Source organism: Odocoileus virginianus, chromosome 6 (genome assembly GCF_023699985.2).
Source record: "Odocoileus virginianus isolate 20LAN1187 ecotype Illinois chromosome 6, Ovbor_1.2, whole genome shotgun sequence".
Classification (NCBI taxonomy): domain Eukaryota; kingdom Metazoa; phylum Chordata; class Mammalia; order Artiodactyla; family Cervidae; genus Odocoileus; species Odocoileus virginianus.
In genome coordinates this window covers 53,389,817-53,411,656 of record NC_069679.1, presented here as the reverse complement: position 1 = coordinate 53,411,656, position 21,840 = coordinate 53,389,817, and the positions used below count along the sequence as shown (strand labels likewise).

Sequence of the window (21,840 nt, the reverse complement as noted above, 5' to 3'; positions counted from 1 at the left end):
AAGAGGTTATCTTTTTTCCATTGTATATCTTTGCCTCCTTTGTCGAAGATAAGGTGACCATAGGTTAGTGGATTTATCTCTGGGCTTTCTATTCTGTTCCATTGATCTATATTTCTGTCTTTGTGCCAGTACCATACTGTCTTGATGACTGTGGCTTTGTAGTAGAGTCTGAAGTCAGGCAGATTGATTCCTCCAGTTCCATTCTTCTTTCTCAGGATTACTTTGGCTATTCGAGGTTTTTTGTATTTCCATACAAATTGTGAAATTATTTGTTCTAGTTCTGTGAAAAATACCGTTGGTGGTTTGATAGGGATTGCATTGAATCTATAGATTGCTTTGGGTAGTATAGCCATTTTGACAATATTGATTCTTCCAATCCATGAACACGGTATGTTTCTCCATCTGTTTGTGTCCTCTTTGATTTCTTTCATCAGTGTTTTATAGTTTTCTATGTATAGGTCTTTTGTTTCTTTAGGTAGATATACTCCTAAGTATTTTATTCTTTTTGTTGCAATGGTGAATGGTATTGTTTCCTTAATTTCTCTTTCTGTTTTCTCATTGTTAGTGTATAGGAATGCAAGAGATTTCTGTGTGTTAATTTTATATCCTGCAACTTTACTGTATTCATTGATTAGCTCTAGTAATTTTCTGGTAGAGTCTTTAGGGTTTTCTATGTAGAGGATCATGTCATCTGCAAACAGAGAGAGTTTCACTTCTTCTTTTCCTATCTGGATTCCTTTTACTTCTTTTTCTGCCCTGATTGCTGTGGCCAAAACTTCCAAAACTATGTTGAATAGTAGTGGTGAGAGTGGGCACCCTTGTCTTGTTCCTGATTTCAGGGGAAATGCTTTCAATTTTTCACCATTGAGGGTGATGCTTGCTGTGGGTTTGTCATATATAGCTTTTATTGTGTTGAGGTGTGTTCCTTCTATTCCTGCTTTCTGGAGAGTTTTAATCATAAATGGATGTTGAATTTTGTCAAAGGCTTTTTCTGCATCTATTGAGATAATCATGTGGTTTTTATCTTTCAATTTGTTAATGTGGTGTATTACATTGATTGACTTGCGGATATTAAAGAATCCTTGCATTCCTGGGATAAAGCCCACTTAGTCATGATGTATGATTTTTTTAATATGTTGTTGGATTCTGTTTGCTAGAATTTTGTTAAGGATTTTTGCATCTATGCTCATCAGTGATATTGGCCTGTAGTTTTCTTTTTTTGTGGCATCTTTGTCTGGTTTTGGAATTAGGGTGATGGTGGCCTCATAGAATGAGTTTGGAAGTTTACCTTCTTCTGCAATTTTCTGGAAGAGTTTGAGTAAGATAGGTGTTAGCTCTTCTCTAAATTTTTGGTAGAATTCAGCTGTGAAGCCATCTGGTCCTGGGCTTTTGTTTGCTGGAAGATTTCTGATTACAGTTTCGATTTCCTTGCTTGTGATCAGTTTGTTAAGATCTTCTATTTCTTCCTGGTTCAGTTTTGGAAAGTTATACTTCTCTAAGAACTTGTCCATTTCTTCCAAGTTGTCCATTTTATTGGCATAGACCTGCTGGTAGTAGTCTCTTATGATCCTTTGTATTTCAGTGTTGTCTGTTGTGATCTCTCCATTTTCATTTCTAATTTTGTTAATTTGGTTCTTCTCCCTTTGTTTCTTAATGAGTCTTGCTAATGGTTTGTCAATTTTGTTTATTTTTTCAAAAAACCAGCTTTTAGTTTTGTTAATTTTTGCTATGATCTCTTTAGTTTCTTTTGCATTTATTTCTGCCCTAATTTTTAAGATTTCTTTCCTAGAAGGGACATCTTGTGTTATTGCTTTCCTTAGTCTGGCTGCCTTTAGGGTCCTTTAGGGTATGATCCTTCTAGATCTATCCCTGTGGCTACCAGTGGCATAATTTCCTTACTTCAGTTTTGGTTTCTATGGCTAATAGTCCATTATATATATGTAGCACATCTTGTTTAAGTTTAATCTGTCAGTGAAGATTTTGCTGTCTCTCTGTGTCGGCTATTGTGAGTAGTACTGCATTGCTAGTTGGGGTGCATGTGCCTTGTGAATGATGGATTTCTCGGGATCTAGGCCCGGACAAGGGAATGTCAGATCCTAGACTTAGCCTCTTGACAGTGTATTTTCAGGCATTCAGAGACTGTCCATTACATTGGGTGTTGTCAATGTGCCATCCCACCTACTGTGTAGGGGGGTTCCGTCTCCTCAGGCTCTCCTGCCGTTAGTGTTTGTGGCCTCCTGAGGATGCTCTGGTGGGACTGATGGGTCTTGATTTCTTGTTTTCATTTTGATTGATATTCCTGCAGTAACTAGGGATGCTGAGCATCTTGTCCTGTGGTGGAGGTTTGGGTCTTTTTTTTTTTTTCCATGAATGGTGTGAGGAAAATTTATCTGTGGCAGTTGGCTTCCTGAAACCTGGTTGTGTTTGGCATTTATTTCTGTGATTCCTGCCCCAGGACGTGTCCTGAGGACAGCTATCATTAACAGACCCCAACGCTTGAGAAACAGACTGGCCAGTAAGCCCCGGAGGTGCAATTGTAGTTACAAAAAGTGTCCACAAGGTGGCAGCACTTCCCCTGGCCACCTCTGGTTCCTTGGGCAATTAGAGCCTTAGGGCAACTTGGCTTCCTGGGCTGTGAATTGGAGTGGAGTATGCCTGAACAACAACGTAAAGGGTTGTGTCTCACTTCTTGCCCCTAAAACTTCACCCCTCCCCTCCAGATTCATTCCAACCGGGCCACAGCACCCTGCTGAGAGGGTCTAGGAGGCTGCACTCTTAAGAAGGAAGTTTGAGTTGGGGATCTCAGCACCAGAGGTCCTGGGGGCTAGGTAACATTTCCAAGGTCCTGGAAGATAGAGGATTGGGTCCCCATCCTTTGGGAGCACTAGGGACTTTGGTCTCAGTCAGGAGATCAGACAGAAGAAGTTTAAGAGGGGTCTCAATCAAGGGCTCGTTGCCCGGCTGTCTCGACTCCGCCACAACCCAGCGATGGAACCCAAGCCTGCTTAGGCTCCAGGGATGGACTAGCAGTGCAAGTCAGGAAGGTTGGAGGGAATAAACAAGGAAATGCTTTTATTTTAATTTCACGTCTATGCTATGTTAGAGTATATTAATTTTGTGGTTTTGTTTGTCGTCAGTGTACAGCTTTCTGATTCATTTATGACATATACATATAGGATATCTGTTCTATTTGTATTCTTTTGCCATAGAGGTTTTTGCAGAAGGTCAGCATAGTTCCCTGTGCTGATCATCACGTCCTTGTGGAGTATCTAGTATAGACACAAATTTCTGTGTGTGTGTTATTCCCAACCTCCTAATTCCTTGGCCTTTCCTTTTTTATTTTATTTTTTTAAATTCTTGTGTTTACATGTAAATCCAGGGCTAATTCATATCAATGTATAACAAAAACTACTGTAATGATGTAAAGTAATTAGCCTCCAACTAATAAAAATTAAAAAAAAAAAAAAATTCTTGTGTTTGAATTCTGAGAGTCAATTTTTGTGTTGTACTTTAATTCCTTTGTATCTCTTTTTAAATTTTGCCTAGAAGGGACATCATATAGTCTTGTCTTCCTCTGTCCGGCTGATTTCACTTAGTATGTGATCCTCCAGCATCCATTTCTATGGCTCCAAGTGGAATGATTTCATAATTGCAGTGCCAGTTTTTCATTGCTGAATAATAGTCCATTGTCTGTAAGTACCAGGTCTTTTTTAAGCTTTACTCTGTCAGTGGACATTTTGCTGGGTCTGTGTCTTGGCTCTTGTAAGTAGGCTGAAGTGAATGTTGGGGTGCATGTGACTTTTTCAATAATGGTTGGATATAGGCTGAGATGTGGGAACGTCAGATCCTAGGGTTAGCTCTCTTGGATTTTTTTTTTTTCTGCCATGCAGAGGCTGTCAGTTCTAGTGGCTGTTGCCAGTGTTCCTTCTGCCGACCATGTTGGGGGTTCCCCATTCCTCCCTGCTCTCTCCCACATATATTGTTTGTAGACTTCTGAGATTGGCCGTTCTGGCTAGTGGGATTTGATTTCTTGTTGTCGTTTTGATTAGCATTCCTCCTGCAATAATTAAGGATGCTGAGCATCTTGTCTTGTGGTAGTTAGGGTATTTTTTCTTTCATTTTTTTTTTCTTTTAGGCATGTGTGGAAAATTTATGTTTTGATTGGCATCTTGGAGGTTGGGTGTGTTTGCAATTTATTTCTCTCATATTTACACCAGGACCTTTCTTGAGGCAAGCTGTCTTAACAGCACCCCTCCTCCCCGCCCCCTTGTGAATTGGAGGTGCCAGTAAATGCCTTTGGTCAAGTTGTAGTTACAGAAAATGCCACAAAGTGGCAGCACTTTTGATGACCACTCTGGTTCCTGGGGCAAACAGCATAAGGGAAAGTCGGCTTCCAGGGTTATGAAACAAGAGTGGAATGTACCCAAGCGAGCATTTAAGGGCTTGTGTCTCATACTTACTCCCCCTAAAGCATCACACACACACACACACACACACACGCACACACACGGCTTCCAGACTAATTCTGACGGGAGCCACAGCACCTTGCTGACTGTGCTTCAGTGCCTAGGAGTCTGCACTGTCAGGAAGGAGGCTTGAGCTGGGAACCCCAGGACCAGCAGACATGGAGGTTAGGTGACTATTGCCCCCAAGGTCTTTGAGGACTTGATCCCACTCGGGTCTCTGGTCCCAACCAGAGCACAGCTGACTGTATATGCTTAAAAAGGGCTCAACGAACACCCTGCCAGGCTGTTTCAAAAAATCAGCAGTCTAGTCTGGAGACTCAAGCCTGCACAGACTCCAGGATGGATCACATCCCAAGTCAGGGAGATTGGAGGGAATAAAGCAGGCATTGCTTTTCTTTCTTTTTCTTTAGCATCATGCCGATATTATGTTCGAGTGTAGTCAATTTGCAGTGTTGTGCTCATCCTTAATGTACAGCCACCTGATTCAGGTATAACATATCCATGGTGTATCTCTATTGCATTTTTGAACTTTTTACCGTAGAAAGTCAAGTGTGCCAAGCATCAGGTCCTTGTGAATTGTATATCTCAGATACACATTTTTGTGTACATAAAGAAGGAAGTTAGGAGATAATTTTTGTAGATTATCTCTTAGAGTTTTCTGTCTTTAGAGATACAGATTGCTATTTATATATGGAGGGAAGGTAGAAAGGAAGGAAGGGGATAATCACTGTAGATTATCTATTACAATACAAATTTCTTGTGTGTGTAGGCACCGACATTTTAATTCATTCCTGGGCCATCACCTATGTTTCTCTGGAACCCTTCATTTGACTTTGAATTCTCAAAGTCTCTTTTGAGTTTGGGTTGCAGGTTTGTTGCCTTGTATGTCTACTTTTATTTTGGCTGGAAGATACCTCATATACCGTGGTCTTTCTCTGCCTGACAGATTTCCCTTAGTGTATAATCCTTCAAGGACCATCCCTGTGGCTACTACTGTCATAATTACCTGATTTCAGTGATGGTTTTTTATGAGTGACAAATAATCTACTGTATATATGTACCACACCTTGTTTAGACTTTAAGCCCTCGTTGGAGATTTTGCTGATAGCGTGTCTAGGCTATTGGAAGCAGTGCTGAATATCTGTAGGAGTGTCCATGCCTTTTGATAACTGGTTTTCTCTGGATATAGGCCAAGGTGTGGGGATGTCAGATTCTTGTTTTAATCTCTCTGATAGCTTTTTTTCAGGCATTCAGAAACTGTCCATTATACTGACTGTTGCCAATGTATATTCCTAGAGAGAGCTTCGGGGGATTCTTTTTCCCCCAGGCTGTCTCCCGCATTTATCAGTTGTAGATTGGTGATGTTGACCACTGTTTCTGGTGGGATTTGATTTCCCATTGTCGTTTTGAATGGCACTCCTCCAGCAATTAGGGATCCTTAATATCTTGTCCTGTTGTGGAGGTTTGATTTTGTTTTGGCTTTTTTTTCCCCCCTAAAAGGTTGTCAGGAGAATTTACCTTTGACAGTTGGGTTACTGAAATTCGGCTGTCTTGGAATTTATTTCTCCATCACCCACCCCAGGACATTTCCTGAGGCGGGTAATGTTAATTTCTGTCATTCACAGAAATCCAGCCCTCGTGATTTGAGCTGCCAGTGAACACCCGAGAAAATGTTGTAGTTACAGAAAGTGTCCACAAGGGGGCAAGAGGATTCAGGCCTACCTTTGGTTCCCGGGGTAACCAAAACCTGAGGGAAAGTTTGCTTCTGGGGCAATGAAATAGGGAGTGTGCCTGAGCTAACCCGCAAGGGCTTGGGTCTCTTGAGTCTCAGTTATCTTTCCCGCTGAAGCATCACACAAACAGCCCACCCTGACTCATCTTTCCAGGACCACAGTACACTGCTGAGGGTGCTTAGGTGCTAGTGCTAGGAGGCTGCACTCTGAGGAACAAGGTTTGAGCTGGGACCCCCAGCACCAGGAGAGGTTGAGGCTAGCTGAACCTTGCTTTCAAATCCCTTGGGGCCTTGATGCCACGCGGGACTCTGGTCCCAGCCAGAATGTAGGAGAGAGTAGACCTTGAGAAGGGTCAACCAAGGGGACCCTGCCAGGCTGTGTCCCCCACCCCCGGTTCAGCAGTGGGACCCAAGCCTGTCCAGGCTCCAGGGATATGATAGCATCCCAGGTCAGGGAGGTCGGAGATAATAAAATAGGCGCTGCTTTCCTCTCCTTTTCTCACCGTCTTGTCGATGCTGCAGTGCGCTACACTTGATTTGCAGTCTTGTGATGTCAGCGTACAGCCTCCTGACTCAGGCACACGTACTTATGGGGTGGGATCACTCTCTCTCTCTCTCTCTTTTTTTTTTTTTTTGCCATAGAAGAATGAGAAGAGTCCTGAACACCAGGTCCTTCTGAATTATCTATCTCAGTTATACTTTACTGTGTATACATAGAAAAAATTTAGGTGATAATTACTGTGAATTATCTCTTAGAGTTACAGATTTCTGTGTATCTCTGTGCAAGGAAGTAAGGATGGAAGGAGAGAAAAGAATATTTCTTGTGGATTATCTATTACAGATTCACATTTCTTGTCTTTGAGGGTAAGGATTGATAGATCCACATGGGGGCTCATTGTTACGATGGCTCGTTATGTTGACCTCCCAAACAAAGAATAAAATCACAGTGACCCTTGAGACTGACCAAAAATTGCCCAAACAACGTTCTGTTTTCTCACTGGTGCCTACCTTCTCAAAGCTACGAGACCACCAGATTCCAGACCTCTGGCTACATGACCACAGGACTCAACTACAGGCTAAAATTAACCATCCCTTCAGAGAATTTTTCATTGGTGGGGTATAAGAAAGACCCCGTCAGAAAGGGAGGACACTGGTTCTCCTTAAGGGCCAGTCACCCTCTGGTTTCCATCTAATAAATTTCCCTTTTCTTGCCTGACTGCCCAGCTCACTGTCTTTTTCTCTGCACTCGCCTTACAATTCTGTTTTATGAGTGAGCAGTTTTCCAGCATCTAGCTGCCTCACTTTGTCTTCATTTTTCAGTCTTTGGCCTTGTATGTTGATTCTCTATCTTGGCTCTAGTAAATAGTGCTGCTCTGGATATAGGGGTGCACCACTTATTTCAAATTATGATTTTTTTTCCCATGTCTGAGTCCAAGAGTGGGACTGCTGGATCACATGGTACCTATGTGTTGAGTTTTTAAAAGAACCTGCATGCTGTTTTCCATGGTGGCTGCACCCATTTACACCCCACCACGAGTGTAGGCAGATTCCTTTTTGTCTCCGAACTCTGCAGCATTATTCTTTGTGGATCTTTCTGATGATGGCCATTCTGACCACGGTGAGGTGATTCCTCAGTGTTTTGATTTGCATCAATTTGATAATTAGTCATGTGGAATATGTTTCCGTGTGCTTTTTGATCTTATACAGTGTGAGTACAGATTACCTGTTGAAATTGGCTTCTTGAACACCCACCCTATTTTGAATGCTTTTTGGTGATTTACCCCAAGGACTTGAGGGCAGGTGTCCTTTCCGACCCTGCATGCATCCTGAGTGTTCAGTCATTAGCCCCAGTTTGAAAGTTGTTGTTATGGGAAATGGCCACAAGGCGACAGCATTTCTTCCCACCTAACTCTGGTTACTTAGGCAACCAGAGCCTGAGGGAAAGCCTTGTTCCTGGATTGTCCAGTTTCAGCTGTGACAGAAGTAACAAACAGCCAGGGCTGTATTGTGTCTCTTGACTTCTTCTCCCTTAACCTTTATTTCCTGGACACATGCTAATTCCTGCAAGTCCACTCTACGAAGGGTGATGTCATCCGTAGGTGGGGTGACCCTAAGAAAGGAGGCTGGACTTGGGATCCCCACCACCAGGAGTCTTGGAGCCCAGGGGACTTTTCGAAACTCTTCCATCCCAGAAGTTCCAGCATCCTTTGGGTGCAGTAGGCTTGGTTTAGCTGCAGGAGGACCTCCCTCCACCCCCCAGAGCTGGAGATTCTCCAGGTCCTTTGGTAGAGGGCTCATTGCCAGGCATATCTTCCTAGCCCCCTCAGATCCAAGACACTCCAGCCTTGGGACCCAAGTCTGCTCAGGTTCCAGGGATGTGACACAAGCCCAGGTCACCAGGTCTGAGGGGCCTAGAGTCAGCATTTCCATGTCTTTTTTTTTGTTTTAATTGTATCATTTGAATTGGGGAATATAAGTGATTTACAATGTTGTGGATTTTTTTCCCCCAATAGATACAACTTTATTCACTTATTGGAGGAGATGGCAACTCACTCCGGTATTCTTGCCTGGAGAATTACATTGACAGAGGAGCCTGGCAGGCTGCAATCCGTGGGGTTGCAAAGAGTCGGACACAACTGAGCAACTCTCACTTATTCACTTATGTCTAGACATCTATATGTTCCTTTTGGGTGCTTTTCCCATATAGGTTATTGCAGAGTGTTGAATAGGGTTATTCATGCTATACAGTGGATCCTTCTGGATCTTTTTATAATTGGGAGTGTGTATATGAACCAGCTAATTTCTCCCCACACCCTTTCCTTCTTGGTAACTGTAAGTTATAAAGCTGTATATTGTCTCCCTGCTTATTTAACTTACATGCAGAGTACATCCTGTGAAATGCCGGGCTGGATGAAGCACAAGCTGGAATCAAGATTGCCAGGAGAAATATTAATAACCTCAGATATGCAGATGACACCACTCTCATGGCAGAAAGCAAAGAGGAACTGAGGCACCTCTTGATGAAAGTGAAAGAGGAAAGTGAAAAAGCTGGCTTAAAACTCAACATTCAGAAAACTAAGATCTTGGCATCCAGTCCCATTACTTCATGGCAAATAGATGGGGAAACAATGGAAACAGTGAGAGACTTTATTTTTTTGGGTGCTAAAATCACTGCAGATGGTGACTGTAGCCTTGAAATTAAAAGACACTTGTTCCTTGGAAGAAAAACTATGACCAACCTAGACAGCATATTAAAAAGCAGAGACATTACTTTGCCAACAAAGGTCTGTCTAGTCAAAGCTGTAATTTTTCCAGTAGTCATGTATGGATGTGAGAGACCATAAAGAGAGCTGAGCACTGAAGAATTGGTGCTTTTGAACTGTGGTGTTGGAGAAGACTCTTGAGAGTCCCTTGGACTGCAAGGAGATCCAAACAGTCTATCCTAAAGGAAATCGGTCCTGAATATTCATTGGAAGGATGGATGCTGAAGCTGAAACTCCAATACTTTGTCTACCTGATACAAAGAACTGACTCACTAGAAAAGACCCTGATGCTGGGAAAGATTGAAGGCAGGAGGAGAAGGGGACAACAGAGGGTGAAATGGTTGGACGGCATTACTGACTCGATGGACATGAGTTTGAGTAAGCCCTGGGAGTTGGTGATGGACAGGGAAGCCTGGTGTGCTGCAGTCCATGGGGTCGCAAAGAGTCGGACACGACTGAGCAACTGAACTGAACTGAACTGGATCCAAACCCCCATGGACTTCAGTCATCCCCTGGGTCTGGGCTGGGTCAGAATTTGGCCACAGATGGGAAACGAGGTTCTCTCCTTACTACATTTCCCTGTGATTAAAGTCACAGGGTCAAACATGACTTGGCTTGTTTTCTGTATTTCTTTCAAGCAGCTTCCTTGAAGTTTCTGAAAGTCAAAGATAAGGAGCTGGTCTGGTGGAGTCTTCCATAATAACAACTAGGCTTTTGATCATTTATCAGTTAGGTTGATACACTGCTTGCCCAAGGTGGGGGTTGTTGACTGATCTTTAAAAATCTTTAAGATTGTTTGAATTACTAAAGTAAAACCCTGCAGGGTGTGAGAATAACCAAGCGTTAGTGGAGGAGCTTCCACTGATAACACAGTAAATCTGCCTATCATGGGTATCTAGGTTCCCAACCGCCCTACCCTGCCTTACTGCTTTCAGCTTTGGTTCTGATCCATCACAACACTCTGACTCACGCTTTCAGATTCTGTCCACCCGCCAATACCCTTTTTTCCCCCCACCAATACGCTTAATACTCTCTCCAAGCCTTGACTCTTCTTTTTTTTTTTTTTCTATCTTGGTTATTTATTTTCAAAATTTTATTTATTTGGTTTTGGCTGCTCTGTGCCTTCCTTGCTGGGCAAGGGCTTCTCACTGCAGTGGCTTCTCTTGTCGCAGAGCACGGGATCTGGGCATATGGGCTTCAGCAGCCGTGGCCATAGTTGCTCTGTGGCACGTGCAGTCTTCCCGGGCCAGGGATTGAACCTATATCCCCTCCATTGACAAGCAGATTCTTTACTGCCAGACCACCAGGGAAATCCAAGACTTGACTCTTGGTATTCCCTTTGCCAGGAATATTCTCCTGTTTCCCTTATGCCCCACTGTTTCATGACCCATTTTTAAAAATGAAACTACCACGTGGATACTTTTTGTTTTAATTAAGCTCTTTTGCAAGACATGAGGATCAATAGTCCAGCTCAAGTAATGGAAGCTTATTTTAAGATGGCACAAGTCAATAAAGGGGCTTCCCTGGTGGCTCAGTGGTAAAGAATCTACTTGCAATGCAAGAGAAGCAGGAGATGCTGGTTTGAACCCTGGGTTGGGAAGATCCCTTGGAGGACTGCGTGGCAACCCACTCCAGCGTTCTTGCCTGGAAAATCCTATAGACATAGAAGCCTGGCGGGCTACAGTCTGTAGGGTCACAGAGTCGGACACGATTGAGGCAACTGAGCACGCAAGTCAATATGGAAGATAGGCAAACCATGGAAATCAAAGAACGGGAAATCTTCTAGGTGTAAGATGACTCCAGGAATCTCGGTGGCAGGAACTAAGGATCTTCAGTGTACTGTTCTGCATTTATGTGACTCATCTATTAGGGATGTTCTCACTTCTGTATACTCAGTTTCCGTTTCCTCATAACTTAGCCCTACTCAAGAAATACAACTTCCATCTGGCCCCACAACTTCCTCCCTCCTTACATCCTTTTAGCTTTGACTTCTGCCCCTAATTTCCTGATTCTCTTCTTGTTTCCCATTTCAGATTCTAGAGAGCAACCTGCTGCTACTTTACTTTTTAGGCACAACCTTGCCCACTGAGCTGCCCCATTAGTATCTGATCAGCCCGTGGATCTGGCTGATTTTGGGGGACTGGGTGTCCACACATGGTCCTGTTACATAGTTAGAATAGGGAAAAGGAGTCCAGAATGGCGGTGGCTAAAAGACCTGGAAGGGGAAAGCCCGCGAAAATAGAACAAAGGAAGGTCCAAGGACCAGAGTGAGAACCTCAGGTAAAACAAACAACGCTCCTGCCTAAGCCCAATTTGCATAGGACAGGCCCAGGGGGAACAAAAAAAAACATATAAAAAGAGGGGCCAAAGCCCTCTTCACTCTCTCTCCTGCACGATGGGGCCTCTTCTCTTCCCATCTTTGGATAGAAGTGCCCTCATGCCTCCAAGATGGATTTTCCTGATATTATCTAAATAAATAGAGCTGTAACACTGATTTATTTAAGAGCTATAAAACGGTCTGTCCTCCAAGAGCTGTGACCCGCCGAGGGGGCTTCAATGTCCATCACTCTAAATTTTTGTTGTGACGAGACAAAGAACCGAGGAGCATACACTCGTGTGAGAGTCCACTCAACTGTGGACCAACAAAGTTGCCCAAGTTCTCACTTAGCAAGGGCTGTGAGTATCCCAGTTACCGTGATTGCTATAAACAAGACCCTTTCACACTTATATCATCTCATATTAATCCTTATAATAATCTTGACAATAGATATCATCCTATTTTCTACAGATGAAGAATGTAGGGAACAGAGAGCTTACCCAAGGCAAAGCCAACATGCAATCTCAAATCTGTCATTAGAAATCACCATCCAGAAGCCTCAAGGAAGCACGTTAAGTGAATTTCTCTTGAAACAAAATTACAAGGCAGAGAGATGTCAGAAAAGACAGCACTACTGCTGCCCTTTGTTCCTCCCATGACGGCATAAAGAACAGGTTTTCCTAGGAGAACTCGCCCATGGTTGATGAGTATGTGTTTGTGCATATGTTTGAGACTGTCCTGTGGGTTCAAATCAGAGATATTACTTAGAATAAAGTCTGATGGGTAAAGTATAAGACAGATCCATCTTGTACCATAATCTACCTTAAGGTACATGGTAGATACAGCTGTATCATCTTAACCTAATATTTAAAAAAAAAATCCAGATTTACAAAACGAGTCAACAAAAATTTAATTTTTTTTCCCCTGTTGCTACTTCTTTCCATCTTATTCTGGACCCTGGGTTATGGGATTGGTGTAGGAGTGGCTTGAAGAAAAACCCTAGGCTTAAGGCTCTTCAGATTCTTCTCTGTCCCAGAATAAAACAGTCAAGAAGATCTGCACGTGTGGCATGTGGGTATAGGGTGAATGTGGTGGGACCAGCAGCGGGGGTGGGGGGAGAGGAGGAGGAGAAAGGGTGGTAAATTAGTATCTATTTACTACTATACCTCTCCCTGATGGTGTGTGGGTACAGAGTGTGGTGAGACCAGGGGAGGGTGGTAAATTAGTATCTATTTACTACTATACCTCTCACTGATTAATGAGGAGATGGAAAAAGTGAGAATTGGATGAAATAATATAAGGGAAACCTTTAGAATATTTCCTGGCTATATTAGTTTACTATGGTTGCTCTACTTAGTTCAGTTCAGTCACTCAGTTGTGTCTGACTCTTTTGACCCCAGGGACTGCAGCACACCAGGCTTCCCTGTCCATCACCAACTCCCGGAGCTTACCCAAATGCATGTCCATTGAGTCAGTGATGCTGTCCAACCATCTCATCCTGTTTTCCCCTTCTCTCCTTGCCTTCAATCTTTCCCACCATCAGGGTCTTTTCCAATGAGTCAGTTCTTTGCATCAGGTGGTCAAAGTATTGAAGTTTCAGCTTCAGCATTAGTCCTTCCAATGAATATCAGGACTGATTTCCTTTAGGATGGATTGGTTGGATCTCCTTGCAGTCCAAGGGACTCTCAAGAGTCTTCTCCAATACCACAGTTCAAAAGCATCAATTCTTCGGTGCTCAGATTTCTTTATATTCCAACTCTCACATCTATACATGACTACTGGAAAAACCATAGCTTTGACTAGACTGACCTTTGTTGCTCTAATAAATTACCACAGACTTACAAATCATACAAATTTGGGAGTGATATCAACAAGATGGAGTAGGAGATTCCTGCTTCCATCCCCAACAAAGATCAACAATTAAATAGCTATTTAGGAATAAATAACAGCTCTGGAGTTCACCTAAGAAATTTCAGCAACACTTGAAAATAACAACAACAACTTGAGAATAACCACACCAAAAAGGAAGGAAGGCAGCTTCATTTTGTCTGCATCAACCCATCCCACAAGCTGGCATTGCTCAACACCAAGACAGACCTCTCCAATTAGAACTCACCAGGAAAGGAAGAATGGGGTGAGCAACCAGCTTCTCCTGCCTTTGGGGACCCCACAGGAAGGACCTGCTTCAGTTCACCCTACTCAGAGACTGGCAAAGCTGATACATATATGAAGATAGCTAGGTTGGGGGAAGAAAAGTGGGTGATTCCAGTGGTAGTCATGCAATCAGGGCAACCTCACTTCCCAGTAACCTGCTCTGCAGGTGAGCCCAAAAGCTTTCAACACTGAAGACACTGACAGCCTGCAAACCTGCTGGGGATGCTCTGCAGGTTTCACTGGCATTTGTCCAAAGGTAGTTGGATTTGCTAATGCCAACCTCCTGAGTCCCTCCCCTTGCCACTGGAGCCCAGGAACCACACTGGCAGCCAGCCCAGCCTCTGCAGCTGCGTGAATCGAAGATGCCAGGCTAGACTACTGCAGTTCACCCCCGCCACTGTGCATGCACTTGACAAAAGCCCCTCTAGCTGTGTGCTTGCATGCCACAGGCCTGACGCCTGTCACCAGACTCCACTATTATATGGATGTCCATGGGGAGACTGCAGCCAAGGCAGAGCGTGCCAGTGACCTGGGACCATGCAGCTGCTTGAGGGCCTGGATCAGGCTCTGTCTTCGGTCACCGGCCTGCACCAGGGCACTCACCTGCATCTAACCCCTCCAAGTGTATACCTGTGTGCCCTTAGCCCAATCCCAAGTGGGCCCCACTGCCACATGCTGGTGGTGAGACCCAGCAGCCATGGGAGCGCATCAGCCAGCCAGGCATACACAGTCGGACCTGGCCCTGGCCCTTGCTTCCTTCCCTGGTCCCCACCACTCCATGTGTGTTTGCAATTACCCCCTGCCACTGCAGGCGCCAGCAGCAAGCCCCCACAGCTGCCTGTGTGCATAGATCCAGCCACCACTGCTGCTTGACCTGCTAGCAGCTGGATCTGGAGACACTGCTGAGGACCCCAACAGCCCTTGCAGTCTCTCTGGACTTCCAATATCACTTGTCCAGGGCTGTGGACCCTGACGGACTGAGAGAAATGAGTCACCATGACCTCCAGTCCTGATGCCACCAAAAGGAGCTCATCACCACTAGACCTATGTATAAGAAATGCTGAAAGGAGTTCTTCAAGCTTCAATGAAAGGATGTTAACTAGTAATAGGAAAATAAAATTATATTCCAACAAGTTGAATAGCTTAGAAGAAATGGATGAATTCCTAGAACCATATGATCTACAGAGTCTGAATCATGAAGAAATAGACAAATAACAAGTAAGGAGATTGAATCAGTAGTTGAAAATCTCTCAACAAAGAAAAACCTAGGACCAGATGGCTTCATAGGTGAATTCTTCCCCAATTCTTATGAAACTCTTCAAACACTTGAAGAAGAGGGAAGACTTTCAAGCTCATTTTATGAGGCCTACATTACTCTGATGCCAAAGCCAGATAAAGACATTATAGGAGGGAATTCCCTAATGGTTCAGTGGTTAGGACTTGGCACCTTCACTCCCAGGGCCCAAGTTCGATCCCTGTTCAGGGACCTAAGATCCTGCAAGCATTGCGGTCCAATTTAAAAAAAAGAGAGAAATTACAGGATATAGACCAATATCCCAAAGATCAGATGAATATAGATACAAAAATTCTCAATCAAACACTAACAAACCAAATTAAACAGCATATTAAAAGGATCATTCACGGTTATCAAGTGAGCTTAATCCCCAATGCAAGAATGGCTCAACATAATGCAAATCAAAATGAGTAAATTTCGGAGATGTTAATATACACCTCAGTGACTACAGCAAGCAACTTGAAGTATTCTTGAAAGTTGCTGTGAGAGTGGAGCTTTAATGTTCTCACCAAAACAATGACAACAAAATGGTAATTATATGAGCTAAACGATGAGCTAAAGCTAGTAAACTAGCCCTGTAGTTTTAAACATCTCCTAATATAAATGTGTCAAATCATCACATTGTACAGCTTAAACTTATACAATGTTATAGGTAATTAATATCTCAATAAAGCTGGAAAAACGCACCAACACACATTTATTCTCTTACAATTCTAGAGGTCAGTAGTCTGCAATCAGTTTCTCTGGGCCAAAATCAAGGTGTCTGCCTCCTCCTGAGTCTCTTTGGGAGAATCTAATTAGTCATCTTTTCTAGCATCCAGAGCTGCATCTTTGTTGACACCTTTCTCTATCACGAAAGCCAGCAGTTAGCATATTGCTTCAGTTCTCACAGCAACGAAGACCCAGCACAGCCAAAAAGAAATAATAAATACATAAAATTATTAAAAATAAAAATCTTGGATCTGTCCTCTTCACTCCATCTCCCTTCCACCAACTGTCTAAGTCCAAGTTACCACCCTCAGCTGACATTCGGCAGTCACCTTAACTGTCCACTTGCTTCCACTTCTCTGTCCAACTGCTGCCACTCCCACCAAGCGCCTCTCTCCCTTGGGTAGCTGTAGACTGAAGATCCCTGCTCTCTTAGATTTTTCTCTAACCTTTCTTTCTTGAGATTTGTTAATGGCAGATATATTACCAGTTCCTTGGGGGAAGTCCACTAATCTCACCCGCTGCATATGAATTTTACTGGTTTAACTCTCTTGAGTAACCTTATTTCTAAGATCTGCAGGAAACCTCATGGCTGCTTTTGTGGTTGTTTTTTTCTTTCTTTCTCTTGTAAATAACCAGGTTTGAGTAATTGAATACTTGATGACAAAATGGAGAAATCTGGAAATCAGAGATTTTATAACTGTTTTGACCTTTGGAACACCAAGGCCTTGCAACACACTTATTTTTCTTGTTAATGCACTGGGTAAAATTCCAGATCTGTAGTGACCCAGTATCACTGAAGGATGTTCCCCCTTTCTCTGGATACGTGACCCCAGAAGATATGCATCCTGTGATTTAATTTTTAAATTTCAAATTAAATTTTTCTGGCAGAATTCTATTGACAAGTTGTTGAAGTTGTATTCAGCGGAAAGAGTGCCTAAAAGTGCTGTGCTGTTTGAGAAAGTTAGGCCCAGGCCCAGAGAAGCTGTGCTAAGCAGGCCAGCAGCAAAGGCAAAGCCAGCATTTTATCCTTTATTCAGTAAAATGCCTAAAAAGAATCTATTCCTCACCACTGTGAATGCTGGTCTCTCTTAGGAAATTACATAGAAAGATGACAACTAGTTGTTTAAATACCGTAATAAGGACTTGCTTTTATTTTTTTTCTTAAAAATGTCAATTTCTTAAGAATCTTTATCAACTCACCATGTTAACTTTTCTATAAAGGGCCCTAGTCATGGAATATATTTTTAAGTGTATTTCTTGGACTTCCCTGGTAGCACAGTGGATAAGAATCCACCTGCCAATGCAGGAGACACAGGTTCTATCCCTGGTCTGGGAAGACTCCACACGCCTCCAAACAATTAAACCCCTGTGCCACAACTACCGAGCCTGGGTGCTGTAACTACTGAAGCCCGCACACCCTAGAGCCTGTGCTCTGCAATAAAAGAAGCCACTGCAATGAGAAGCCCACTCACCACTAGTAGTCCCTGCTCACCACAACTAGAGAAAGCCAACGCAACAGCAACGAAGACCCAGCACAGCCCAAAAAACAAAAAGTATCTCCTGCCCTTCCAAATCTCTTGGTCTTCAGCCGACAACCTTCAAGAGAGTTTCAAAGTGCTATTGCTCGGGAGAAAACAAATACCACTCCAAGTGTGGCAGTTGTGTCATTATTTTAGTGACTTTTGGTTCTGATGTTCTATTTTCTTAAAACTCAAGAAGTGTCTACTTCAAGTAGCCTTCAGCTCTTAAGCCATTCCTGAGGCTTTCTCCATCTTCAGCTTTACTCATTGGAAAAACCTTCTGGGAGACTGTGATGAAATGCTACAAGGCAAGAAGGTGAAGCTGAGTTTTAAATTCAGGTGCATGAGTGAAGGCGAGCAACCCCAACTCCTAGTTAGTCACCTCTCTACAGCCTGCTCAGCAGAGTGCAGGAGCAGCCTGGGGAACCAGGCAAGTACAGCCCAACCTTGTGGGAGGTGTCTCAAAGCAAAAACATGACTGACTCTGTAAGTCCCCTACAAAATCCATCCCATTGCCTTGTTATACCTTGTAATACTTCCCCCCCCTCCCCACACACACACACTTCCCTTTGTGTCATTACTGTCATTCCAAAGTCTGATCCATGTTCATCATCAAATATTCTTTTTTGAGCTCCTTCATTGTATAGACCAGTTTACCAGGTTCTGTTTAAGAAATGAGGCCTTAGCCCCAGTGGGCTTCCAGTACATCTAAGGAAGAGATGATTACTAGTGAAAAGACAGGCCATGCCCCATATGTGAGGCACAGAGTAGGTGCCACACTGAGACATCTTCAAGAAATAAGGTGCTGGGGAAAGTGTCCAGGAGTAGGTGAGAGGATCTGGTAGAGCATCTGGAGGAGGAGAAAAGGTGTAAGGAATGAAATCCATACACTGTCTTCAAAGTCCTCTAAGCAGGGTGGGGTCTTTGCAGACTTAGGCCTCCCCAGAGGGCAACTCTCTCCCCTTAGAGTTAAACTTCACTGTTTCTTGAAGAGGAGAGAGGCTTAAAGGAAGAATTTGGGCAGAAATCCTGCTTCTAATGTAAAAAGCAGAGCTGGGTAAGAGAAAGGGATTCACAGATTCCACTGCATGGCTTCTTTACACTGATGCATCAGGCCCACAGGGTGACGTACTGTTTCATTCATTCACTTCTGGTGCCAGGAACTTTTCTGGATTCTGGGGATATGCGGCCAACATAGACACTGCATCAGTGCAGCACCTGTTCTCCACTTGTAGACCATTGGCCACCTGCAGCCTCAGCATTCTCAGTGCTAATAATACAGACCCTAAGGCCTCAGTTGAGACTAGGCTTACTGGATCAAAATCTCTGTGTTGGTCCTGAGAAACTGCCCCACACTGCCCATCCTCATTACTCGGCAGCTAAAGCTTGAGAACTCTGGTCTGAGGGGTACTGCCTCTGCAGACTACTTTCAGGGCAGACTGGTCCCCTTGGATGTGAGACAGACCACTGTGCACTGCAGGTGGAGCTGGGTTGGTCTTCTTCACCCCTCCCCACCCGCTTCCTACCTCTCCCTATCCCTTCCCTACCCTCTCCTTTCACTCTCTAACCTTCTTCACACTCTCCCCCCACCCGCTCCCCTCCCCTCTCCCGCCCCCGGCTAGCCCTGGGGAAGGCTAGCCCCGCCCCTCTCCGCTAGCCCCGCCCCTCTCCGCTAGCCCCGCCCCGGCTGTCAGGGACAAGGAGGCCCCTCCCCGGGCCGGGCGCGCGCTCCCAGTCAAAGCCCAGCCTCCCGCCCTCACCCCCAACCCTCCGAGGGGCCGCCAACCAAGCCATCTCACGAGCTGCGGACTGCGGCCCCGACCCGAGAGGGAGAGCGCGACAGACATGGCGGCGGCCAAGCCCGAGAACCTCTCCCTGGTGGTGCACGGACCCGGAGACTTGCGCTTGGTAAAACTGGATCGGGAGTGGGAAGACTAGTCTGTTCCTGCCCTACTCGCCTCCAAGCCCAGCCGCGGTCTCAGCTCGCCAATTCCAACGCGGTGCGGGCCCTACACTGCGCGTCCTGGCCCGGCAATCGAGCTGGTTACCATGTTGGGGGGAGGGGGACAGTTGGCCGTTGGTTCAAAGGTGCTGTGAGCAGGGTTCTTGTAAGGTGCCTCCCGGAACCTAGCCCCGTGGCCGGCACGTGGCCAGAGCCCAGGAAGGTTGCAAAATGATTGAAGCCCTCCTTTGCCAGCTTCGGATTCGTAGCCCTGCCCCTTGTCATTGCATTTTGCAGAAGTGATATCAGACAGGCTGCCCCATTTAAGGACACGTGCTGGGCTTCTTTCTGGGTAGACAGTGCAGGCAGAAAGAAGGGTCAGAGGGACATTTAAAAACTGTGGAACACGTATTTAATCTTTCTTGCTTGGGGCTGATCACACACCCTTTGCAGGATTATTATGATCAGCAGAATTCCTAGCACCTAATAGGTACTCCGAAAGTGCCAGCTTCTTCCACCTTTAGTGCCAGCACAGATCTCCATCTCCAGGACTCGGTGTCGCCATGACTGTGCCAGATTTCTGGATCTTGATAGTCTTCATGTCTTTAAAGCGCTTTTCTTCCTTACCTCTCTTAGTCCACACCTGGTTTCTGTTTCAGCCATTTTCCTTTCCATTCCTTCTCCCTTGTCCCTTTAAGAGCAATATGTATGTGTCTCCTCCACCCCAGACCCTGCCTCTGTTCCCTGGCTCATGGGACCAAAGTTCTGGGAGCTGCGGAGTCAGCCCTCTAGTTGTGCCAGGGCTTCTTTGACAAAGTCCATCTCAGATGAAGCTGGGCAGTTGGTATGTGGAACGGGTCCTGTCCCAGCCATCTCTCCTGTTTCCTAGCACTTCCATCCCCCTCAAAGAGAATATGCACCAGGATCTAAATTGGAGAGACTTGGAAAATTATCCAACTTTAGTAGTTCTTGACTACTTGATAATCTGTCAAATATGGGGTTTTTATGGGGTTTCTGTCCCCATAAAATGCAAACAGATTGAGTTTGACAACAATTTCAGAGTTCATGGACTTCCTTTATGGCCCTCCTTCATAGACCCTCTAGAGGTCTGTGGACCCCAGACTAAGAATGCCTGCCTAGAGCCAACTCAGTTGAGGAAAGTGCCATCCCCAAGGTGACAGGCTTCACTAGTTAACAGAGCCCAGAAAAACCCAGAGTTCCAGACTCTTATTCCAGTGCTCTTTCTACTCCCCTTGGAGCCTCCAGCCAAGATCCTGAATTAAAGTGACACTATTAGTTTTTATTGCTGCAAACACCAGATGGTATTAGGAAGAAAGGAAAGTGGTACAGCTATACACAGCTTACAGAGTGTCTCAAACTCAGCCCTGCATCCTACAAACACTTGCTGGATGAGAGGGATCCTGCTGTGTGCCATACACTGGGCTGGAGGACACAGCCCTGACACCCAAGCTGCTCTAGACACTCAGACAGATGCACTAAACGATACAAGTGTGAGGGCTTTGCTGGAGGCCACAGAGAGTCAAGGCCTCACAGGGGCCTTTAGCCCAGGGAAGAGGCCCTAGAGGAGATGGGTGCTACTTGAGGACAGAAACTAGGGGACATTCAGACAAGTGGAAAAACAAGTACGAACTAAGGGCAGTACAAAATTGTGTGTCCTCTTTTCTGGTCTTGTAAATGTGTGATGTACCAAATGCTCAGGCTTCCCAGGTGGCACCAGTGGTAAAGAACCCCCCTGCCAGGGCAGGAGACATAAGAGTTGTGGGTTCAGTCCCTGGGTCAGGAAGATCCCCTGGAGGAGGGCATGGCAACCCACTCCAGTATTCTTGCTTGGAGAATCCCCATGGACAGAGGAGCCTGGCAGGCTATAGTCCATAAGTTTGCAGAGAGTCAGACACAAATGAAGCAGCTTATCACACAGGCACTGAATGACCAGGGCCTGCCTTAAGGAAAGTCAGTGTACCTAATAATAAGCAGAACTGTAATTACAACCCCAGGCTCTCCTTTGCCTTAATTCCTAAACTCAGGCTCTCCCACTGCTCAGCCAGGCTGTTTATGTGGCTCTGTAGAGCTAAGCATTGAACACGGAAGAGGGTGGGGAGGCTCACCTAGAATTGGTTTTATCAACTGTGCCTTAGAATCCACCCACTGCCCAAATTAGGGGCTGGGATGGGGTGAGTGTATCCGAAAGAGATGAGAATGTGATAGGAATGTAGCCTGTGGTGGTGGGGTTGGTATACTCACTGGGTGAAAGGCTTCAGGGTGGATTCAGGGTGGATTCAGGAAGACCCCAACTCTTGGAGGTGATGGGGTTCGTTTACTGGACGAAAGAGAGTAGATTAAAATGATAAGTTTGGGTTTGAATTTAAGATGTCTCTGGGACAGGACATTTTGGTGTCTCTGAGAACCTCCCAGATTCCTCT

At 44.8% G+C, this 21,840-nt stretch overlaps 1 protein-coding gene across 1 annotated transcript in view; it reads left to right on the top strand.

The window, feature by feature from the left end:
• The first annotated feature begins 19,207 nt into the window (after nucleotides 1-19,207).
• The window catches only part of SORD (sorbitol dehydrogenase), a 31,748-nt gene continuing 29,115 nt past the window's right edge, over nucleotides 19,208-21,840 (top strand). The window contains exon 1 of the mRNA XM_020912831.2: nucleotides 19,208-19,365. Coding sequence (XP_020768490.2) covers nucleotides 19,303-19,365 — 63 coding nt within the window. The 5' untranslated portion in view covers nucleotides 19,208-19,302. The remainder of the gene's footprint in view (nucleotides 19,366-21,840) is intronic.